Source organism: Lepisma saccharinum, chromosome 1 (assembly GCF_977018435.1).
Source record: "Lepisma saccharinum chromosome 1, izLepSacc3.1, whole genome shotgun sequence".
Taxonomy (NCBI): domain Eukaryota; kingdom Metazoa; phylum Arthropoda; class Insecta; order Zygentoma; family Lepismatidae; genus Lepisma; species Lepisma saccharinum.
Window position 1 is genome coordinate 91082019 of NC_139229.1, and position 17221 is coordinate 91099239.

General features: G+C 38.2%; 1 protein-coding gene and 1 long non-coding RNA gene across 4 annotated transcripts in view; one reads left to right on the plus strand and one right to left on the minus strand.

Annotated features, from left to right (window-relative positions):
- Positions 1 to 17221, plus strand: part of LOC145997569 (fibroblast growth factor 8-like) — a 227894-nt gene that overhangs the window by 200437 nt on the left and 10236 nt on the right. For all 3 annotated transcript variants that reach the window (XM_083134624.1, XM_083134626.1, XM_083134625.1), the window contains exons 2-3: positions 2130 to 2175; positions 9065 to 9185. In XM_083134624.1, the coding sequence (XP_082990750.1) occupies positions 2130 to 2175; positions 9065 to 9185 (167 nt within the window). The remainder of the gene's footprint in view (positions 1 to 2129; positions 2176 to 9064; positions 9186 to 17221) is intronic.
- Positions 1 to 17221, minus strand: part of LOC145997605 (uncharacterized) — a 166260-nt gene that overhangs the window by 77293 nt on the left and 71746 nt on the right. The window lies entirely within an intron of this gene.

Sequence of the window (17221 nt, forward strand, 5' to 3'; positions counted from 1 at the left end):
ATTCGGTCCAAAATTCCCTGCCGAAAGGGAAATTTCCCTTCATGTGGCAACACTGACCTGAAGCTTCGAATAAAACATCTGAACAAGGTTGCTACATGATGCCATTCGCGCTCAGAAAGGTCGGAAACAATGGCCACCATTGTTGCTGGAATGATTGTCACCCGTCCAGGTTCACCTCCGAATACTTCACTTTTAGTTGACAATGTAATAAATGTATTCTTGTTCCAATATTATGCGACAGTCCCGAGGTGGACGCCACCCCATAGAATTCTTCTCAAGGATCAGCACCTATTGTACGCACAAAATAATCGCCATTGTGCGTAACCATTGTACCGTGTGCGTACAAAGACTCCCGGTATTGAATGACTTTGCTGCTTGTCCTTTAACATCTTCCGCGGGTCATTAGTAGCTCGTTTGATGAACTGGCGCTGTGCTCACACATAGAAAACGCCTTGAAAGCACAGTCGACGGGAACCTGGGCTCAAATTCAAGAGTAAATAACAATCTGGCATTCCTAAACCCGAAGGTGTACATAAGTTTTCCTTGTGCACTTATATTGGCAGATCAATCCACTCTTGACTACCCTTTCGAATTTTCTGGAAGTCCGAAAAGCGACAGGTGTCACGCGTTACTTGAGGATATCACCAATCAAATGCTGCTTCGAGGTGAACCGTTGCTGTTGATTGGTTGATTGGGCATGGCTGGTCTTTGTGAGTGTCCCTTCATCAGTTTCATTATATCACTCATCATCATCGTCGCGATTAGTGGCAGAAAAGCGACTCTAAGTAATAAAAACCAATGTCATATGTGAGCCTCCCCGATGGCGTAGTGGTAACGCCGTCGGCTTGTAATCAAGTATACATTTCGTATCCCACTTTAAACTGTAGGTTCACTCCCGATTAGCCTAACTGTGCAAAAACGTGAACTTGAAATTCAAACTCGAACCCAAGTGACCTGTCTCGCTTGTCACTTCGATGTGAAATCTCCTAAGCGACACGGAACGCTTGGGAACGAGCCAATCAACAGCATCGTTTCACACCGCAGCGGCCGCACAAGCCTGCGTTCGATTGGAGAAATTCTCAAGCGACAAGCGTCGCTTGTGTCTGGGAAGCTTCCTCAGACATCTGAAACTGAATCTAAGTACCTCTGAAGGTGGCTCCACCGATTGGCGCGTTTGTGACTCGTTTCTTAATATCATCAACAGGGTGGGTCTCTCTTATCGCACAACACTTTTGCTACCTTGCGTTCTGACGTCAGCAGATACTGCATTTTATTTTTAGGCTAAATGCCTACATTGTTAGGTTAGGTTAGCTAGGTTTAGTTCTCTTAACATAAATAATAAATTTTGAGTGTATTTATGCTAATAGAACAAAACCTAACAATGTAGGCATTCCTCGTCTGACGTCAGAACGCAAGGTAGCAAAAGTGTTGTGCAACAAGGGAAACCCCAACCGGGTCGAACTGTGCGGTGTTCTCTTATTTGACTTGTGCGATTGCTTGCTTCCTGGTAAAAACCAGCCCCTTCGCAGAAGGCATGTGAAGGTTGTATGATCAACACCACGCTCCCGTGGTCTTTCACCCTAGTGTTGGGCTGGGTGAACGCCAGAGCCGTTCACGCAGGAGCACTTTTGAACTTGCTTCCAGTAATAAAATATTGAAAACTAAATCACGTTGGAATGAATTGGTTACAACAAGTATTATAAATGTTATACCACAATATCTGTTCTGAGCGAAAGTTTTCCTGTTTGTTAATGTTTCGATAATTTATCTATCTTCAAGTACACACAGAACTCGAAATTCATTTCTAGTGCATCACATGGAACATTATCTGATAGAAGTATCCTCCATGATGCATTTGTATGTGTATCTTGATGCACCAAAAAGTGCATTATTGGCAGTTTATGCACTTAAGAGACAACATATTTGTGTCCATTGATATATTTTGGGTTCTGTGTCTAGCAGTAAAAATATCTAATGGAGATTGAAGCTTTGTGCTTACCACAAACGATGCAAGTTTTCAATTTTAAAACACACAGAAACAAATGAAACCATTCACACTTACTATTTCAATGTTCATAATTTATGTCTGTTTGAAAATAAATTTACAATTTTGTTCTTCTTACTTTCAGGTTACCACAACTTGCCGTCTCAGCGAAGTTACTGTGTCTCCTCATGGTAAGTTTAAACATTTACTTTTATATTAATAACAGAATTACTATGGGGCGATTTATGCACAATTCCATTGTGACGGGTGTGATATTCAGACAAATTTACATTCATTTTTAAATTATTTTCTCAGCACCTTCAAATATGTAACTCTATCAGTTTATGTAATTTCATTTTCCTTGATGAAAGGTATTTAATTGAAGCACATTCCTCCCCATCTCAATTCTCAGCTCCAGAAAATACATTGTTGTACTTGTGAAGGGTGCGACACTTCTGATACATGACTGTATGGCCTTCCTCAGTCTTTTAGTGTCTTCCCGCTCCATCGCTTGTCGAAAAGTGGGCGTGGTTTGTCCCGATCCATCGCTCCTGTTAACGAAAGTGGTTTTTCCGGGTCAGGTGTTACCGATACATCGCCCCCTTCCTTTACTGTGTGTCTGTATGCTGACTTCATTTAGACAAAAGTTTTAGTATCGCTGTGTGGTGTCGTGTATTGCAAGATTCTGTTCTCGTTGGAAGCAATTAAGTAAGTAATGTTAATAAGCAGGGTGCGAAATCCCGGGGAGGGGGAATTCCCCTCCCCACCAACAATCTTGTCCTGAAATTTCCCCCCACCAAATTCTTCCGGGGAGAGACTTCTTGTTTTAACAACAAACATAAATACTTACTTTGGGATTCGAATATGTACTTCACTGGAATAATATCGAAAACATACAAAAAGAAAAAAACGGACAACAAAGAGCCTCGTCTCTTAGGACACTGAACCCAGCAATCCCCAGAACACAGAAATTAGATCGACTTATATTTCTTCTTCATTTCTCATTGCCTTTCGTTACCAACCACGAAGTATATAAATATATTATAAAACACGTAATAGCATTTACATGTGAATTTTATACAGGAAACTATTATCTTCTTAATTTTTGCCCCTCCTCTCTTACGCAAATCATTGTTCATAGCATCAGTAATACATAAAAATCTTCAAATTGCAATTACATTTTGAATGAAAGACTGTCGTTATAATATATTGTATATTTTATAATATACGGGTAATTTGATTATTTAATAATTGACATATATTTAATGACATTATATATACGGGTGTGTGTGTGGAGGGGTGTTTGTGCGTCTGTCTATCTGTCTTTCTGCTCCTCCCCCCACCAATCTGCAGTGATTTCACACCCTGTTAATAGGCCATGGCCTTTACATATATACGCATATTTTGCGCGCGCATGTGTATATGTGTGCCAGATTCTTTCCGGTTTACTGGTTTAATAATAATGATGAAGAGGAGGATAACAACAATAATATCAACAGCAATATGACCACTATGAGTATGTTTTCTTTCGAGCTTAGGTTAAGTTACTTTAGTTCAGTTTAGTTCCCGTTGACGATTTGCTACTTGCAAAGGAAAAACGTGACAAGGCCCCTATTGTAGCCACCTAGGGGTTTGTCTTGAATGTGATGTACAACTATAACAATATCGCCCATTGCAAACTTCTAGGCGTATTCCACGTCATCGTACAGTAGGGTCGAGAATACTTTTCTGACAGCAAACACATTTTTTACATTTATTGTGTACCTACTGTTCATTTATTTATTTATTTGCTTATTATTTGTTTATTATTTGCATTTATTATTGCGAAATGCTCAGTTGTACATTTAATTCATTTTACATATTTATGTGTGTAACAACGTTTGTTAGTTTTGTTTGTGCGTGTGGCACAGATCTTTGTATACATTCTGTGAGTGTTCATTTCCTTATTTCCGGAAGTGATGGATCGGGAACACCTGATCGTGAAAAACCACTTTCGTTATCAGGAGCGATGGACAAACCACGCCCACTTTTCGAGAAGCGATGGAACGGGAGTAAATCCTTTTAGAAAACTCTGTGAAATATATGGGTTTACTGAAACAATTTCATTATACGTGGTCTGCTAGGAAAGTAATGAGACTGATTTTCTGTAAACGATGAATTTTATTATTTTTACAAATCAAGGTTATCCCCTTCAAAATAGTTCCCTTAGGCAGCTACACAGCGATGGAGGCGTTGTTTCCACTGTTCGTAGCAGTGCTGGAAGGCTTCTGCTGGAATACCTTTTAGCTCGTCGGTTACGCTCTTCTGGATATTGTCCAAAGTATCAAAATTGCGTCCTTTCAAGTGGTTTTTGAGCAAGGGGAATAAAAAAAGTCACAGGGATTGAGATCCGGCGAATAAGGGGGCTGTGAAACCACAGGAATGCTTTTTTTTTTTTTGCCAAAAATTCATTGATGGATACTGTCGTGTGACATGCTGCATTGTCGTGGTGCAGCATACAAGTGCGTGCAATGTTTGGTCGCACACGTGCAACCCTTTTCCTGGGTCTTGCAAGGACGTCATTCGGTACACACGTTCAAATTTAACTCACTACTGATCATTCTCACCGTCAATCGACGATCTGACCTCACAAGAGACCTCACTCTTTCTACATTGTCATCCGTTTTTGAGGTTGAAGGTCTTCCCGCAAGAGGTTCGTCTTCCACTTGTTCTCGGCCTTCTAAAAAGGACTTCTGCCATCTGAACACTTATGCCCTAGATAGTGCATGTTCTCCATAAGCCCTTTGTAACTTTTCAGAAGTCACAGTGGCGGATTCGCCAAGCTTAACACAAAATTTGATGGCACAACGTTGTTCAAACTTTTGCCAGTCCATTTTCGTAACGCACCTCACAAACACAACTTCACGTCAGACGCTCTCAACAATCGTGTAGCAACTGTAGCAAGTTGAAACTTGTAATGAGTCAACGGCAAGCATTCACCTACCTGCCGTGTGAAGGTAGGAACAGCAGCGTTGCCGGTTCGTGCACAGTGTTACCAGTCTCATTACTTTCCTAACAGACCACGTATTTTCACAAAGCAAACTTTACTCGACATTTAGATGCTCTTAGTTTCTAAAAAATATTGCTACATACTTTTCTTATAAACATTTTTCGCCTGTGACGGGTGTGACAAATTTTGTAATGGGTGTGACATCATGCATACGTACGATTATGGAACAATGTAAATAAAGGCTATGGAAATTATCATAAATAGATTACTTCAAACAAAGGTTTGTATCAGAAATGCAGTAGGATACTTCAGAGACAATAAATGAGACAATTAGAACGAAATTTGAACTATTTTAGTTTTCATATGGTATAATACTGTATCACAATGAAACTAAATTACGTGGAAACACGCACCACACATAAAATTAGATTTCTGGTATAAATCGTAATAGGTTTGCCAATATGTTAAAGCCATGAAACTAATGTTTGTATTAATAATTCCAAACTACGCATAGTTTTCCCTTTAATTTCAAATATAATAAGTGATATTTTCATTAAAAATGAATTAACCTTGTTTGTCCAATTTCATGTGGAATGGCTTTTTACAGCATTGACCCGATTTTTCACATTTTAACTTTACGAGCACGTAATTCCATATATTGGAGTAATTTCTATGTGATTAGAATTTTATAAAGTTCGATTTTTGTACTAAGGAATGTTTGATTGGAATGAAGAGAAATTATGTTGGTGGCCATTGACAGTAATTCTTAGTGCATAACGCTCATTCCATTTCATTAGAATAATCAAATAGTGTAGTTATAATTGCCAAACTTAGTAAATGCTACGTAGTAACTATATCTTTATGATTATGTAATAATTTCACCAAATGTTTCTGGTTAATTCGGATGCTCAATTGAACACTTCTGGTTAACACAGAAGTTCAATCTAACGTTTTTGGTTAACCAAAGAGATCAAAATTCCACGTCCAAACCGCGGCTGCTAGACAAATTTTCTGGTCCTGTATGTACATAAAGAACACCTGGTATGGTAGCCTAAACTAATACAAAGTTTGTTGATACTACATAGACTGGAAAATGAACACCCTGTATGATAATCTTCGCAAATATGAAAAATACTCAGCATTTTTCTCACATTACATTGCTGCCTCTTTATGCTAACTAATCATGACAATCAGAGTAAATGATTAGAAAAAACTGATGAAGAAACATCCACAAAGGAACTATCATAAGGGTGCTAGGTTCAAACCTGGGACATTCGATGGTGAGATCGTAAGACCAGAACTTTATGCGTTCAAGCACCAATAGCCGCATTGAGTGTCAAATAAACATCTCGCATGCCAGCATTCGCAATTCTGACCCTGCGTTGAGTGGCAAATGAACACACGGTACGAGAGTCTTCGCAAATACAGAAGATTATGAACCTGCATTGAGTGACAAATGAACACACAGTATGAGTATCTACGCAAATACAGAAGATTCTGAACCTGCATTGCGTGGTAAATCAACAATCGCTTAAGAGTCTTCCCAAATACAGAAAATTCTGACCTGCATTGAGTGGCAAATGAACACACGGTATGAGAATTTACGCAAATACAGACGATTCTGAACCTGCATTGAGTGGTCAATGAACACACGGTATGGAAGTCTTTGCAAATATAGAAGATTCTGAACCTGCATTGAGTGGCGAATGAACATCTCGTATGTAGGTAGCCTTCGCAAACACACAAGATTCTGAACCTGCATTGAGTGGTAAATGAACACTCAGTATGAGAATCTACGCAAATACAGAAGATTCTGAACCTGCATTGAGTGGTCAATGAACACACGGTACGAGAGTCTTCGCAAATACAGCAGATTCTGAACCTGCATTGAGGGGCAAATGAACACAGTATGAGAATCTTCGGAAATACGGAAAATTCTGAACCTGCATTGAGTGGCGAATTAACATATCATATGGTAGGTAGCCTTCGCAAACACAGAAGATTCTGAACCTGCATTAAGTGACATATGAACACAGTATGAGAATCTACGCAAATACGGAAGATTCTGAACCTGCACTGAGTGGTCAATCAACACATGGTACGAGAGTCTTCGCAAATACAGAAGATTCTGAACCTGCATTGAGTGGTCAATGAACACACGACATGGAAGTCTTTGCAGATACATAAGATTCTGAACCTGCATTGAGTGGCGAATGAACATCTCGTATGTAGGTAGCCTTCGCAAACACACAAGATTCTGAACCTGAATTGAGTGACAAATGAAATCACAGTATGAGAATCTATGCAAATACAGAAGATTCTGAATCTGCATTGAGTGGTCAATGAACACCTGGCATGGAAATCTTCGCAAATACAGAAAATTCTGACCTGCATTGAGTGGCAAATGAGCACGCGGTATGAGAGTCTCCGCAAATACAGAGAATTCTGAACCTGTATTGAGTGGTAAATGAACACACAGTATGAGAATCTATGCAAATACAGAAGATTATGAACCTGCATTGAGTGGTAAAAGAACACCGGTATGAAAGTCTTTGCAAATACAGAAGATTCTGACCTTGCGTTGAGCGGTAAATGAACACATGGCATGATAGCCTTCACATCTAAACGCTAAGGTTGTGCTGCGATAAACAATCGTTTTTACCGTTCCTACATGCAACATGACACCGCGTGAAATAGCGGAATTTCAACACTTTAATGAAACATGATTACACGGCGTTCGCCTTCGATTAAGACATTTTTGTCACGACATCTCCCCAGAAACAGGAACCGACGGGGGAGGCCTGCGGTGGCCGGAATGGAATGTTGCACTTTTCCTTGGGTGGCCCAGGCCTTACGTGTGACGTAATTACGACCGGAAGCGCCAAAAGTTCTGACCAGTCGCGTGAGCAGCGGAAAAACAAAAAAACAAATCGGACAAGACGCAAAATGAAGTTTTCAAGAGGTAAGCCCGCGAGCTACTCCACGCCTTAAAAAACGTAGCATTTACTGAACAACTTTTGAGGGCGGAGTAGGGGGGAGGGGAACTATCAGAAAAGCATAACCCTTTGCCAACAGCAAACCCTGTGTTTTGTTTCTTGCGTAGGATGTACCTTTGCGCGTATGTATTAATTTAATAGTTACGTAAAAGAGACATTTAACTTGTAAACATCGACAGCAGCGCCACGAGGCGTGCAAGAAAGCAAAAAAAGACTCTTAGTTCCAAGTCAAGCTCTAGGCTCCGGTAAAAGAACCCTTATGCAACATTCAGCTACGTCCAGTTGTGTCAGACATATCTAAGGAACTGTAAAGGCAGAAACCTGATATACTTGTCAGAAAAGTATTGAAGACTGAAATTTGATCCGATAAACTGAAGTTTTCGTTATTTTTTTTTCAGGACTAGGGTTAGGGTATGGTTGCCAGTAATTGGGCAAATTTCAGTTGTTGTTTTCTTAATGTGATCCTGAAACGGGTACTCTTATCCTATTTTGACTATTTTCTTACCATTTTTAGATAATTGAAACGATGATGATGAATAATATCTAGATGGAACTTATGAAGGGACACTCACAAAGAAAGATATTTAATATTATGTTGTGGGAATCAAAATAACAAACAACAAAATTTTAGTGGATATTATTATTTGCATATGAGCAATATTTTTATGTGTAGTGTTAATAGTGTTAATATTGAATCAAGTTATGCATATGCGGTGAAACATGTAAACTTTGTCTCAAGAAAACTTCTGAATGTTACGTCAGTAACCACGGAATGACCCTACAGTGAAATTTAAATAAAAAACTGTCCAGTTTATGGAAAATTATAACGGTCTATATGAGGGAGGAAGGTCCAAAGAGTATGTTTTGTAGATGTCAAAGTGTCCCGGGTTCGAATCTCGGCCTAGGGATGGGTGTTCTTGTGTGTCCCTTCATCAGCTTCATCCCTCATTGTTGCAATTAGCCAAAGGTGGCAGAAAAGCGACGCTAAATAAGTTTTGACGCCATGACCTCTATAAAAATTGAACTATGATGCAATTCTGTTGTAGCGTGTCTCGAAGAACTGACCTTTTTTCTCCTTTTCCATCTTGATTCCAGGTGGTGATCTGTGGAGCGGTGCCTCCAATGGTGCGATCTGTCCAGCTCTACAACGAAGGGAAATATGTCAGAGTGGATACAGCCGTGCACATGGCAGATGGGAATAAAGACGACAAACTAAGTAAGGAATTCATGAGTTTTCTATGCATGCTAATTCGTCTATTCTTTCTATACTCTGTCCAGGGAATCTGTGGAGCAAGACCGCGTGTTGCGGTAGAGAAGGGGAGAAAACTACTGAGTGGAGAGAAACAGTACACACTGCTGTAAGGGCTGGTAACTGCAGTCGTTTTTAGTGTTGGGCGATATATCGTCACGATATTTTGGCGATATATATCGTGTCAGTGATATATCGTCACGATATTTTAGCAATATACATCGTGTCGGCGATGTATCGTCACGATATTTGGCGAAATATATCGTGTTGGCGATATATCGTCACGATATTTTAGCAATATATATCGTGTCGGTGCTATAACGTCACGATATTTTCGCGATATTCATCCTGCCAGCGATAATCGTCACGATATTTTGGCGATATACATTGAGTGGGCGATATATCGTCACGATATTTGGGCAATATACAGTATATCGTGTCGGTGATATATCGTCACGATATTTTGGCGATATATATCGTGCCGGCTATAAATCGTCACGATATTTGCGATATATATCGTGTCGGGATGTATCGTCACGATATTTGGCGATATATATCGTGTGAGCGATATATCGTCACGATATCTGGCGATATATATCGTGTCGGCGATGTGTCGTCACGATATTTGGCGATATAAATATCGTGTCAGCCATATATCGTCACGATATTTGGCGATATATATCGTGTCGGCGTTGTATCGTCACGATACTTGGCGATATATATCGTGTCGGCAATGTATCGTCACGATACTTGGCGATATATATCGTGTCGGCAATATATCGTCACGATATTTGGCGATATATATCGTGTCGGCGATGTGTCGTCACGATATTTGGCGATATAAATATCGTGTCAGCCATATATCGTCACGATATTTGGCGATATATATCGTGTCGGCGTTGTATCGTCACGATACTTGGCGATATATATCGTGTCGGCAATGTATCGTCACGATATTTGGCGATATATATCGTGTCGGCAATGTATCGTCACGATACTTGGCGATATATATCGTGTCGGCGATGTATCGTCACGATATTTGGCGATATATATCGTGTCAGCAATATATCATCACGATATTTTGGGGATATATATCGTGTCGGCGATAAATCGTCACGATATTTGACGATATATATCGTGTCGGGATGTATCGTCACGATATTTGGCGATATATATCGTGTGAGCGATATATCGTCACGATATTTGGCGATATATATCGTGTCGGCGATGTGTCGTCACGATATTTGGCGATATAAATATCGTGTCAGCCATATATCGTCACGATATTTGGCGATATATATCGTGTCGGCGTTGTATCGTCACGATACTTGGCGATATATATCGTGTCGGCAATGTATCGTCACGATACTTGGCGATATATATCGTGTCGGCAATATATCGTCACGATATTTGGCGATATATATCGTGTCGGCGATGTGTCGTCACGATATTTGGCGATATAAATATCGTGTCAGCCATATATCGTCACGATATTTGGCGATATATATCGTGTCGGCGTTGTATCGTCACGATACTTGGCGATATATATCGTGTCGGCAATGTATCGTCACGATATTTGGCGATATATATCGTGTCGGCAATGTATCGTCACGATACTTGGCGATATATATCGTGTCGGCAATGTATCGTCACGATACTTGGCGATATATATCGTGTCGGCAATGTATCGTCACGATACTTGGCGATATATATCGTGTCGGCGATGTATCGTCACGATATTTGGCGATATATCGTCACGATATTTGGCGATATATATTGTGTCGGCAATGTATCGTCACGATATTTGGCGATATATAATGTGTCGGCAATGTATCGTCACGATATTTGGCGATATATATCGTGTGAGCGATATATCGTCACGATATCTGGCGATATATCGTCGATAGCACGATACGGAAAAAATATCATATTTTCTTGACGATATATGGCGATATCAAATTTCCGATATCGTGCATCCCTCATTTCCCCCCTCCCACGCAATTCTGTTATCTCGCACTTGTTCATTGGTCTAGCCCTTTCGAGTCATTTCCGCTGAAATTTGCTTTCATCTACTCGCTCCAAAGATTCCCGGGAGAGAGTATAGGCTGGTGTTTCTCAACATGCTGGGATTCGAGAGGTTCTGTTGAAAGCGGTTGACAGATAATTAACTTAAGTTCATATTCACTTTGTTTTTGTTTTTTAACGTCAATTTTATACACAAATAGGCTAAGGGAAACAGGTCATACAGTTTAAAATGGTATCCTTGTCACTATGTACCTCGCTCAGGTTTCGAACCCGGGATGACGTGATTACAAAGGGTTGATATTTTTGTTAACAAGCTTATTACTCTTTGAGATTACGCCAGAATTTATTTACCAATGTTTAATTTCAAGGGTGCATGTTAATTAATGTATACAATTTAAAAAAAATTGAAAGGTATTTGCGAGGAAAGTTCAAGGTATCGGAACATAGACTTCTAAAAAATAAGAATTTACCGGGTCGCGGATTCACGACGGTTGGGAACTACTGTCCTAGAATAATTTCTCGTAATATTACCGCTTGTTTACTCCCCTGTTTTTCTGTGCAATTAGTAATATTCCAATTCAGGCTTCTAGCACCAAATTTTATACGCGTCTTATTTAGCTGGTACAATTTGGCAAATTATCGGGGTATATTCTCTCAACTCCCAGGTCACCCATGATGATGCCATCATAAATGGATAAATTCATATATCTACAGGGTGATTCAACAAAATGTTAACACTATATGAGAAATAGAAAATTTGCTTATAGAAGGAAACTTTGCTACTATGACACGAATTTATTCGTGTTTAGTGTGTTATACATTGTGTGACAGTCTATTTGTTGAATATAATTCAATCAAAGAAGTAAACGTAGGCGTTGAGCAGTAAATTTTCTATTTCCCATAGAATGTTAATATTTTTTTGGATCACCCTGTATTGCCGAGTAACTCCGTAACTATTGTTTAAGTGTCATTGTAGAGCTTATAAAATTCTCTTTCAGAAAGGTTGTGTTCACTTTCATTAACCTATTTGCACATGAACTCAAAATAGGGGGATTACAAAAAAATCTGTTTTGTGCAATTCAGTTATGATTTTAAGATGATAAAACGAAACAGGTTCGGACTTATTTACGCAGGTATTCCCAGGATAATCTTTGGATATCGAGTTGCAGGTTTGACGCCATCTTTTAACATAAATTCATCATATTGGACTTCTGTACTTGCCAGTAAAAGTAGACATAAGCTATGGACAAGGAGGGAGGGGGTCAAATCAGCTCGAAATATTTTAATCGAAATGTTCTCAATGGCTTGCTTCCTGATGGAGTAGAATTGTCTTGTAAACAGCAAAATTGCCATTTCAAAGAAATTTACTACACTTATAGTGCAGAAAACTTACACAATTAGAAATTCCCGACTGTTCAATGGTCAGTTTTTTTACGGTATACTCATGAAATGATGGTCTGTCATCATACTACCGTAAAAAAACTTACTATGTCTTTTTTAAAGCATTAAGGGTTAATTAATGTAATATTAATGGCAGGTAAAGTTTTTAAATTTCTTTGTGGTGCACGCAACTGGTGTTATTAATTATCTATCTTTATGAATGGAGTCCCGGGTTCCAATCCCAGCCTGGGCATGGATGTTTGTAAGTGTCCATTCATCAATTTCATCACTCATCCACATCTTCGCAAATTAGCCAAAAGTGGCACAAAAACTGAAGTAAAATAAAAATAAATAAATTTTAAAAAATCTTTACAGATGATAAAATATTCTAATTTAAATAAAACACAATTGCTACCGTTTTTGTAAACCAACACACAAGCGTTAAATTTTAACGTTACATCTTTTTCAGTGTTACCATGTCTTCAGCTAAATACTCCTCTTTCGCCTTAGCATTGATTATTGTGAGTGTCTCATTCCTTCAACACTTTAAAATTGCTATTAAAGAAAAACTAACGCCACAACTAAGATTGACAGGGTCATAAGAACGGGTCAATTAAGATAAAAACTTAAAGTTTCAAACGAAACTGTCCCTAAAGCTCTTGAAATAAACTCAGGAAAGTTAACAGAACCCTTGCGGATCTAAAGATTGTAAATTAAGTCTAATTAGGAGTTTCCTATTTGTGGCTGACCCTCTCGTAAAACCTGTGGGAATAACAACCCGTTCCATTGAAGAAAATTACCTAAAAGAGACTCATAGCAAGCTGGAATGTTACCTGAAAAGAAAGACAACACGTGCTGGGGCCAGGATAAAAAGAGAACGAACAATTTAATTAAGTCAAAACAAGGAATACATCTCAAGTATATAGCCGTGCTCGTGGAAGGGGGAAACGAGAGGTTGCGACACCAGAATTTGAAGGAACAAGAGCTATTAGTGTCCAGTTTATACAACGTTTCCGTGCCTGTCGAGATAAGAGAAGAAATTTTCACTTTTTCCGAAGGAAATAACCGACACGGAATCTCCTCAACGTACTTGAATAAGCGGATGGGCCTCTCGTGACGGTAGGAGGTGGGAAGGATGTGTTGGGCAATCTCGCATTCCGTAAAAGAAGAAATTAAGATCTTCATCCTGGATTCATCTCATGGAGATCAATTCTAGTTTTATTTTGACACCTTAAATGTTCACCATTCTGTGGGAAAATTCAGGAGAACGATCACATCTCTGAAACTCCTAAGGACTGGATCAGATTTTGAGATAACGCTAAGTCAATTCGATTCTAAACTAAAACGCTGCAAAACAAACTACAGGTACCTCCTAAGGTAGTTGTCGTCTTGCAATCAAGATGCCCCGGGTTTGGTTCTTGGAAGTACAGTTAAGCTAAAGAGCCAATTCTGTTATCCCATCCATTTATACACTCCTCACAAAAAGTTGTAATATTGTTATATTAGGAACAACAAGTTTGGAATGTTGTTATATTAGGCACAAAAAGTTTGGAATGTTGTTATATTAGGTACAGAAAGTTTGAAATGTTGTTATATTAGGCACAGTTAGGTTTGGAATGTTGTTATATTAGGCAAAACAAGTTTGGAATGTTGTTATATTAGGTACAAAAAGTTTGGAATGTTGTTATATTAACCACAGCAAGCTTTAAATATTTTTATATTAACGACAGCAAGCTTGGAATGTTGTTATATTAGGCACAGCAAGTTTGGAATGTTGTTATATTAACCACAGCAAGCTTTGAATGTTTATATATTAACGACAGCAAGCTTGGAATGTTTTTATATTAGGCACAGCAAGTTTAGAATAATGTTATATTAGGCACAGCAAGTTTGGAATGTTGTTATATTAGGCACAGCAAGTTTGGAATGTTGTTATATTAGGCACAGCAAGTTTGGAATGTTGTTATGTTAGGCACAGTAAGTTTGGAATGTTGTTATATTAGGCACAGTAAGTTTGGAATGTTGTTATATTAGGCACAGTAAGTTTGGAATGTTGTTATATTAGGCACAGAAAGTTTGGAATGTTGTTATATTAGGCACAGAAAGTTTGGAATGTTGTTATATTAGGTACAGAAAGTTTGGAATGTTGTTATATTAGGCACAGCAAGTTTGGAATGTTGTTATATTAGGCACAGAAAGTTTGGAATGTTGTTATATTAGGCACAGAAAGTTTGGAATGTTGTTATATTAGGTACAGAAAGTTTGGAATGTTGTTATATTAACCACAGCAAGCTTTGAATGTTTTTATATTATCGACAGCAAGCTTGGAATGTTGTTACATTAGGCACAGCAAGTTTGGAATGTTGTTATATTAACCACAGCAAGCTTGGAATGTTTTTATATTAACGACAGCAAGCTTGGAATGTTGTTATATTAGGCACAGAAAGTTTGGAATGTTGTTATATTAGGCACAGCAAGTTTGGAATGTTGTTATATTAGGCACAGCAAATTTGGAATGTTGTTATATTAGGCACAGTAAGTTTGGAATGTTGTTATATTAGGCACAGCAAGTTTGGAATGTTGTTATATTAGGCACAGTAAGTTTGGAATGTTGTTATATTAGGCACAGTAAGTTTGGAATGTTGTTATATTAGGCACAGAAAGTTTGGAATGTTGTTATATTAGGCACAGCAAGTTTGGAATGTTGTTATATTAGGCACAGAAAGTTTGGAATGTTGTTATATTAGGCACAGAAAGTTTGGAATGTTGTTATATTAGCCACAGCAAGTTTGGAATGTTGTTATATTAGGCACAGCAAGTTTGAAATGTTGTTATATTAGGCACAGAAAGTTTGGAATGTTGTTATATTAGGCACAGCAAGTTTGAAATGTTGTTATATTAGGCACAGCAAGTTTGAAATGTTGTTATATTAGGCACAGTAAGTTTGGAATGTTGTTATATTAGGCACAGTAAGTTTGGAATGTTGTTATATTAGGCACAGTAAGTTTGGAATGTTGTTATATTAGGCACAGTAAGTTTCTAATGTTGTTATATTAGGCACAACAAGTTTGGAATGTTGTTATATCAGGCACAACAAGTTTGGAATGTTGTTAAATTAGGCACAACAAGTTTGGAATGTTGTTATTTTAGGCAATAGGTAAAAGGCACGGTGGCATATATCGACGAAAATACAAGAACGTCCAGCTGACAGACAGACACCATGTGTTGTTGCATTCCAAGGCTGCCCCTATCACCTAATGCCTAATGTAACAATATTCCAAACTTTTTGTGGGGGGTGTATAAGTCGACTTAAAATACTCAATCGCGTTAGTTACTCAGATCCTGTAAAAAAATCTTATAAAGTAGAATGAATGAGATCCTAAGGTACAACCTTGTTATATGAATCAGTAAGAAATAGACTCAGATAGAATGAGTAATTCTGTCTGTCTCAATCTCGTCCATCTTACCGAGAGTTTTTCTTGGATTCTCGGTATCTTTTTCTCTGAATATGATTATTATTTCCCATGGTTTTACATTATTTAATTCCGAATTTGATTAATTCTGAGAGTCCCAAGAAAAACTCTCGGGAAGATGGAGGAGATTGGGATAGGCTCGAGAGAAAGGACGAGATTGAGATACTCAAGAAAATTCCCGTTAAGATTGGGAAAAACCTTGAGCAAATTTATCAAACTAAGAAAACCTCTGGAGGATTGAACGTACTTTATATTTGAGCGAAGACCAGCTACTACCGACCTAATACTCAAAAAGCAGAAATTAGTAACAATAATCAGATTAAAAATTACAAAGAAATTAAAAGAACAAAAAGAGTTTTGGCAATGGAAATGTAGTAAGTAAATCAGAAAAAAAAGAATTAATCACAATGAGAACGTTAGGAGATTGAAACACATCGAGAAAAAAAGACACTAAAATAAACCAGATTTTGAAAACACTCATAAAATCAAATAACATATGAAGGTAAAAACAGAACGACGATAGTTCAGATTACGAGTGAATTTTTAATCACACGGCTAGTAAAAGTAGATAAATGAAGGAATCTCCTTCTAGGACAAAGCGAAAGCGATCACTGGCCTACATGGGTTCGGATGTCTCACAGATGACTATTGTCTCTGAGTAATTTCAGTATGCTGATTCCAAAAATGAAATCCATTTCTACCCATCACGTCTAGTTTTTTTTCTTCTTTCAGAAAACAGCAATATATTAACTGCATTAATTTAACAATAAAATGGGTAGTTCGATAATTTCCCCAATAGATAGCTCTGTTTACATGGTAAAATATTGGTTATCTACAATACAAATTCTCCAATTTTGAACTGTATATGCATACAAAATTGTAAGTATTTAATCCACCTTCTACCATCACAAGGCACGTTGGCATGAAAATTGTATGAACTTTGATTACGTAAGTTTTATTTTCGAAATCCCTCATAAAAATTTCCTTCCCAAAATGTCCAAGACTCAATGCTTATAATATGGTGTGTTGATTGAATTTAGTGACGTGGAGAAAAATCCTGACCTAGGGAAAAATCCTGACGTGATGGGAAGAAATTTATGTCATTTCCGTGATCAGCATTCAAAA